The sequence below is a fragment of the Bactrocera tryoni genome, chromosome 2 (genome assembly GCF_016617805.1).
Source record: "Bactrocera tryoni isolate S06 chromosome 2, CSIRO_BtryS06_freeze2, whole genome shotgun sequence".
Taxonomy (NCBI): Eukaryota; Metazoa; Arthropoda; class Insecta; order Diptera; family Tephritidae; genus Bactrocera; species Bactrocera tryoni.
Window position 1 is genome coordinate 37,127,653 of NC_052500.1, and position 7,713 is coordinate 37,135,365.

Consider the following 7,713-nt stretch of genomic DNA (forward strand, 5'->3'; position numbering starts at 1 on the left):
AAATATTAAAATAGACACGTTCTTATGGGCAGTGCTATTTTGACAGCTACACGACTACACGACTGCAGGCCGACAGTTGTCGTTCTCGCTAACTTCAATATCCTCCTATTTTTGCCAACGACAGTAGAGTTGACAGTATAATGGAAGATAAAAAGAGGAGGTAGAGTGGTGATGCCACTAATATGTAAAATGTAAAATTATTCACAGCTCTAACAAACTTGAAGTTATTTTACAAATAAAAGCATAAAATAGCTATATTATAGCTCTATTATATCATTTGTAATAACAATTGATAATTTAACGCAAAAATATTTACCTATTTACTTATTTTTTGCATAAAAAATTTAATTTTGAACAAAATATTAAAATGTCTTTGAAGTGAAAGGAATTAGTATGGCCACAACGAAATTGTGTACATACAAAATGGACAACTGCGTTGTTTTGTGTACATGCCGGCCATTGTGTTGTTGTTGCTTCTCAAAATGTACATGTAGTAAGATGAACAACGACGTTTTCAGTTCACTGTCGTGCTGCTGCAGTCTGTCGTGCTCTATGTGTTCACCACTTGAGCCAGCTGTGGTGAAACGCACTCATCGCATTTTGTTAGCTTTTGACAGCTCACACTCTTGTGCGTTGTTGGACCTTCTCTATAAATATACGTTCTCTGGTTTCCAATTGCTAAACATCAAAACCTCCTGAACTCGATCAACTGTCAAAGTTCAGGAGGTTTTGGTGTTTAGCAATTGTTCTCTCATTTCCAGTGAGAGAGAAGTTGGACATCTCTTTATCTCTGGTTAGCAGGTCACAAAACTAAAAAGAACTCTTGTTTGCCATTTGGAATATATTGAATAGAGATCATCATAGATATTAATCGATTGTGTTTTTTTATATTTTGTGAGAAACTCAAACACGAAAAAGTTAGAAATAAATCAATTTTACATAAATTTAGTAAATATTCTGAAACGAAGTCAACACATATTTTAATTTTTATTAATAATTATGTTTTTTGACTATGTTATAAAAAATTTTATATTTGTTATCGACATATTTATTTTCGTTTAGGTGTAAAACCATCTCTTAATAATGAAATGTAATAGATTTTGTCACTGTTACTAATACCAGGAATAAAGGGCTGTTAAACTTATTCCAGTGTGAGAGCGCCTCAAAATTAGCGTTTTTTATAACATTTTCCATTATTGCCAGATTGAACAAAATAACAATTTTTGGGCATTTATCAACCCAATACCCAACATTTAGTACGAATAAAAATTACTAAATAGTGTTTATTTATTATATGGAGAAACTATTTAAATCTTTTTAAAGAATATTATAACAACTGACTTTTGTCCTTTCAATACCCAATAATAGGATTTACTGTGCGATTCTGTAACTTGAGACAGTCTCAAGTCTCTAAATTTGAGATTTTAAGTTAGAGACAATTTTTGAGACTTGAGATGATATTGCTATTCTGTAAGTGACAGTCACAAAATCTATTACATTTCGCTATTCTGAGATGTTTTTACACTTGAATGAAAATAAATATGTCGATAACAAATATTAAATTTTCTATAACATAGTCAAAAAACACAATTATCAATAAAAATAAAAATACATGTTCACTCTGTATCATAATATTTACGAAGTTTATCTAAAATTGATTTATTTTTAACCTTTTCGTGTTTTAGTTGCTTACAAAATATAAAAAAACGACAATCGATTAATATCTATGATGATCTCTATGCAGTACATTCAAAATGACAGACAAGAGTTCTTTTTAGTTTTGCGACCTACTAGCAATATTTTGAGACTAACTCTAGAGACTGGTTAGTGAATAGTAACTAGTCACAAATTGAGACTTTACCTCAAAATGTCTCAAATAGAGACTAGAGACTGGGTACAGAATCCCGCTATTAATTACGTTCACTACTCAGTCCGTTCTCTCTGCCGTTGAAAACAGCTGTTTTTGCCATTCAAAAATTTACTTCGCTCAATATTTATCAAAACAAAACATTGCCATATGGTATTTTGTAATAAAAGCCGCATTCTTTTAAATATTTTCCACATAATGGAAATAATGGACGTATTTTTTCATTTGGGAAGTCGATTTTCAGGTGAAATTAGATGCATTGCTCTAAAAAAAATTTGCTTGTTTACATTTTTTTCCCTTTGTAGTGTCTGAATTAGCTGTGATAATATAGTAGATTTCCAATGCTGACAAGTTGATGGCGCGAAATCAGAGTCGCACAGAGAGATTTAGCGTGGATCAGTTTCAAATCACTCCGATGAAGTGATTTTGAACTGTCATTTTTGTATGGCGAAATCTTGATAAATTTATAAGAAATTTAACTTAAAATCTCAAATTTAGAGACTTGAGACTGTATCACAGTACAGAATCGCACGGTTAATATCATTTATATGACCAATTCACATGTTTTAAATATTTTTAACCAGCGTTTCGAGAATATTAACTGTTAACTCTATGAGAAGAGTTACTTAATATTTGCATAATTCTGACTATTGAAATTTTAGATTCATTTCATACATGCTTTTAAATACCAATATTTTCTCTTGGTGCTAAGGAAGATTTTGCTGGAACTGTACGGTATAAACGTTTTAAATGTAAATTCTGAATTGCTGGTGTATTCAGAAGAAGTATTTTTTATTTTTACACCGAATTGGATGCTTGGTTACCGTATCGAAATTATGTTTTCTATTGTGAACTTTTACGTTCTGACTTTATTGACATTTCACACTGGATTTTACATCAAAACTAATAAATACAATTTGGAAAATTGCATTCGTTTCTAATAAACTGCGATATTTGTTAATTGCTTAACAACTTAGAAAATAATAATTTGAGCAATTATAGTTATGGAAAAAAATGACAGATCAACTACCCCACAACCTGCTCCTGATCAACAGACTCAAGGTGATGCTCAATCCGCAGCAACCAATCTACAATCAGCCGCGCAACCTCAATGTAAAAGACCCCGTCCCGATCTGAGTTCACTACCCACACGCCAATATTTAGATCAAACAGTAGCGCCGATATTATTACACGGATTACAGACGTTAGCGCGAGAACGACCTGCAGATCCTATTAGTTTTTTGGCGGCATATCTTCTGAAGAACAAAAACCGTTGCGAGGAATCAATACCAGAAAACATTTAAATAATGGAAATATCACAATTAGATGTTTGCAATGAATTAAGGTAATACTCATCTGAAAACTAAAAATTTGTAGTTTAAGATGAATTTCAATTTTTGTAACTACATGCTGGATTACCTCAATAATTTTGAAGCGTCAACAATTGAAATCTGACATTGTATTTATCATGTATTTTATAAAATATCTGGCTTTGCATAATAAAAATATTTGTTTAAATTTAAATAAAAATGTATATATGTATGTATCTCAGTCATCTAATTCCGTTTCACTGACTCCAAACATACCGGCCAATAGGCATCCGTAACTAAGAGCGTTAGCAGTTGTTATTTCATTTGGAGGAGTTATTGGTCCTTCGTCTCCTTGATATGTGTATGGAAGACGTAGAATCCAATAAGCGCTTTGAGTTAACCTTGGCGGATTTGGCATCCCCATACTGAATATATATTCTCGCTCGCCAGTTCGCACCTAATAACGTTAAAAACCGTACTAATTAAAATTACGATATACTATTAATTTAACAATACCTTCGGATCTAGAATTACATTCACAGGTGCCTTAGGTGTTACCACGTGAACACGCATTAATTGTGCCACATCTGCTTTATGTGATCGACAAGGGCATGGAAAATATAAGGGCATATTATTATAGACGACTTTGCTTCCACTGTCGCGTAAAATGCCTATAATAAAAAGAACATAAGATAAAAACTTCATAAATGATTCGCCTTTCCTTACCTGAACCACCTCGCAAAATCTTGTCCGCCGAACTCATCATAAATCTATGCCCACGGGGGCACTCATACTCACATCCAACAAATATCTTCAAAATGTGTACTTCACCCATTTTTCGAATACGGGTTTTTTCATATGCCCAAGAAGCTGAATGCTCCAGCCGTACATGCACATCCCACGGAAGCAAAAAATTAGCACCCGAAAGAAATCCACTTTGAAAGTGCTCCAATAATCCTGTGTTGTGACTGTAAACGGAACTGGGTCCTACACAAACTAGCGACCAGCTAGGAAAACGCGGAAGCAAACCTGGAGGAGACTCAGTATGCACCATACCAGGTAAATATTCTGTTGTAGATGGTTGCCTGTAAATACTACGTTCCCTATCCTCAGCTTTTTGTGTATTTTTATCCTTTACTTGTATTATTAATTCATTTAGCGACTCATCTGAGCTTGGTATATCAGCATCAACACCAATTTTATTCAGTTCATCAGTGGAAACTAAACTGAGATTGGTATGTGTGCCTTGCGATGCAGTAAGTGGCTGAGAACACTCATCTGAGGCAACGGATTTAGGAGAGGGTAAATTATGATCCTGAACTAAATCGATTGAGTCTTGTATCGATAGTTTGGGGAAGGCAATTTCGAATTCTGCAGCCCTGTATGAATTAAATTAATATACATATTCAAACATTAACTCAAAACTTTTAGAAAATATATGTATTAGTTTAATACTTATTACTAACCTGTAATCATTAATAGAAGGTTCAAAAACAGGAAAATGCACTTGTTTCACTTTAGCACATAAATTACAATTATTTGCCATGTATTGATAGAATTCATAATTAGCGTGCCTAATGGTATAGGGATCTTCACGTCTGCCTTGCGTTCTACCACAATTACAGGTAGAGATGAATACATGTGCACTACTGTGCTCTGAAAGTTCCTTAACAATGTGTTTGGGTAGTATGCAGGGGTTACCGCGTAAACTGGGAACTTCACATTGTTGTTTACCATTTCGCCAACATCGCTCACACATTTCTCGAAGTTTATTTTCGTTTACAGCAGTTCGAGTACCTCGAGCATACTTCATATATAAAGTAACAGCTTCGTCAACCTTAACAAATTACAAAGTCCACTGTAATAAATATACTGAAACATATAAGGTTGAAATATGCAGCCCTATCACGCAATCCATTGTATACTGTTTTTTCGGGAAAGATACGAAATTGCTTTCATACAATTCGAACCATTCCGAACGTAAGTTCACAATTCGTAGAGTTGCAGTTAACGGATCCATACTTTGTTCGTAAATTCAATTTGAATATAAACAATTTCAGTTTTACTTATCAGCATTTAAATTTTTTGTTCTACCTAGCTTATTTTGAAATATCAAAATTAATTCTAATAACAAAAGTTTCGCATTCACATGGATTCAGTGAAAGCCAATTATGCGTATTCGTAGCGGAAATTCGTATTCGGAGCTTTGCTACGATGGATTGCGTGATAAAGCTGATGATAATTTACCAATTTTTTATGTACTGTATTGCTGTAATGTGTCAATGCTGGATTGTTGTACATAGCAAACGCTTTTTGTAAACCAATATCACAACAAGCGTTAAAAAATCTGAAAAATTGTATTTTTAATTCAAAGCATTTTTAAATTTTGATACTTACTCATCATCTATGTCCATTATTTTATTGAAACTTTCCAAATATGATTTCTGAAATCAAATACAAATAACCGTTATCAATTATCCTCCATTGAATGGGTAAAAGAGCTATTAATTACATAATCTAAATCGTTGGCCTCGAATTTCGGATTATCTGGATTTTCGATGAAAATTTTATGCAACATTTTGAAAGTATCGTACCATTCTTTAGTTGAAAGTATCTATAAAAACAAATTTAACTTCCTTTTCAAGAAATATAGTCCATTTATGCGTACCACAAAGTGATTCTTGCCTTTAAATTTAGTTGAGCTATCATCAAAACCCATTTCAAGTGCCTCATCGACATGATCCATTAGCAAATCCATAAAATTACGTTTTTTGCGATGGGTTTCGTTGACCGTATGTTGTTTATGTTCTGTATTGCATTGTATTAATGGTTTTCCAAATCCCTATCAGTAAAATGTGTTTAGCTATAAATAATTACATGATTATTCGAATTTTTTCTCACCTTGAATGGTCTCAAATCTTCAAGATCATCTTCTTCTTCTTTAAAATTACATTTTTGTAAGAAGGTTTGTAGGAGTGATATTGATTTTATCAAGGGATCTTTGCGTATCAATGAATCGGTGTTATAATATACAAACCGCTTATTGCTCGGGATAGAAAAAAGTGACATCGCGCTGCAGGTTAAAAACTTTATGATAAAATTTGTAATTATATTACGTCAAAAACAAAAACCTGTTGTTAGTAATGATAAATTCATTACGCAGCATCTTGTAAATACTATCCTCCACTTCAAATTCTAATTTAGAAATGCATTCAGATGATTTTTCTATAAAATAGGATGAAATTACTCTTCGCTTTCATTTCCCCATTATTTCATCAATTTACCATAACCATCCGGGTAGTTTTCAAAGATAAATAGTATACGTGGTGTACACAGACGCGCAGATTTGCCCAAAAATGTACCAGTGCTCGAATTTTTAACGAGTTTTGGTAAGAATTTTAATACGTATTTGTCCCTATTTTTAAATGATTCAATTTCGTCACAAAATATTTCAAATGTTGGTAGTTTCATACCTTATAATTTTTAAAGCTCTGAAAAGCGACAACAACGACGCATCGAAAGTGACACTTAACTCAACAAAGACTATTAAGTGACAAACCTGTGTTGCAAAAAGCAACATCCGTCCAAAACGGTTACGCACGCGCTGATTAAATAACAAAAAATGACCATAAGTATTACGAGTTATATCAACTTCGAGCATTCCCTGCATACATGCTGTATCAAATGTTGTTTCAAAGTGTAAAAAGAGTATTGACTTCTTACGATTATAGTAGAATTGGATGGTGCCCTTAATGCAACAAATTGATTAATAAGTGTATACATTTATACAATTGTGTTTGCAGCTTACCTCTTTCGGTTCATGTTCCAACATACTAGGATCACTGTCCAAAATGCCTAGCGATACCATTTTATTACAGTCCGAAAATGCCGACTTTCCTATTACACCAACCACAACTAATTTTTCATCGTTTTGGAAAAAGTCTTCGCTGGAAATATTTTTTACATTTGATGATAAAAATGATAATATTATAAATATTTACCTACCCCAAGTCTGTGGGAATGTTAGGAAACTTCCAACTTTGATATTCAGGCATCTTCCTTACTGTTACAACTAACTAATAAATAAATTATGTTTATCTAAACTTAAAAAGCAAATACCAAATCATACAACATCAACAACAGTTTTCTACAGCTGAGACAGTTCTAATATTCACAATAGTAAATCGTTTCAATTTATATCTGTTTCCTTACCTACAATTTTATAACAAGAATAATAGAAACAAGATTGCGCAATAACGAGTTTAAATTTCGTTCGTTCTGCGCATCTACGTCAGAGAATGTAAAGTATAGAGAAGGTGCAGGTTCGACAGCGAACATTTGTTAGATTTTGTGTAAGGAATTCGCCGCATTTGTTAACATTGTAGGTTGGAATTCGCCTCGCAATTTTAACATTTTTAACAGTTCTCCACATATTCAACAAAGAATATGAGAGAAAGAAATATATGTATGTATTTTCGGCATATGATGGCATGGCATATATGCCAAAGCAGATAATATGAAGAGAGATAAATATAT

The 7,713-nt window shown here is 32.9% G+C and overlaps 2 protein-coding genes across 3 annotated transcripts; one reads left to right on the forward strand and one right to left on the reverse strand.

The window, feature by feature from the left end:
* The first annotated feature begins 2,682 nt into the window (after positions 1 to 2,682).
* On the forward strand, positions 2,683 to 3,373 carry LOC120768230 (protein dpy-30 homolog). The gene has a single exon (XM_040094816.1). It carries the CDS (start codon positions 2,872 to 2,874, stop codon positions 3,169 to 3,171), a length of 300 nt encoding a protein of 99 aa, XP_039950750.1. The 5' UTR covers positions 2,683 to 2,871; the 3' UTR covers positions 3,172 to 3,373.
* LOC120768229 (protein SMG8) lies at positions 3,312 to 7,408 on the reverse strand. 2 transcript variants are annotated; one of them, XM_040094814.1, is made up of 15 exons: positions 7,390 to 7,408; positions 7,183 to 7,253; positions 6,986 to 7,124; positions 6,651 to 6,925; positions 6,462 to 6,592; positions 6,309 to 6,402; positions 6,079 to 6,250; positions 5,846 to 6,019; positions 5,690 to 5,791; positions 5,575 to 5,621; positions 5,425 to 5,524; positions 4,644 to 5,014; positions 3,904 to 4,556; positions 3,694 to 3,848; positions 3,416 to 3,634 (listed from the first exon to the last, which is right to left on the reverse strand). In XM_040094814.1, exons 2-15 carry the CDS (start codon positions 7,230 to 7,232, stop codon positions 3,416 to 3,418), a joined length of 2,682 nt encoding a protein of 893 aa, XP_039950748.1. In that variant the 5' UTR covers positions 7,233 to 7,253; positions 7,390 to 7,408. The 2 variants fall into 2 exon arrangements, with proteins under 2 accessions (XP_039950749.1, XP_039950748.1); XM_040094815.1 differs by lacking the exon at positions 7,390 to 7,408 and having other exon boundaries at positions 3,312 to 3,634; positions 7,183 to 7,232.
* Between the last annotated feature and the right edge of the window lie 305 nt (positions 7,409 to 7,713).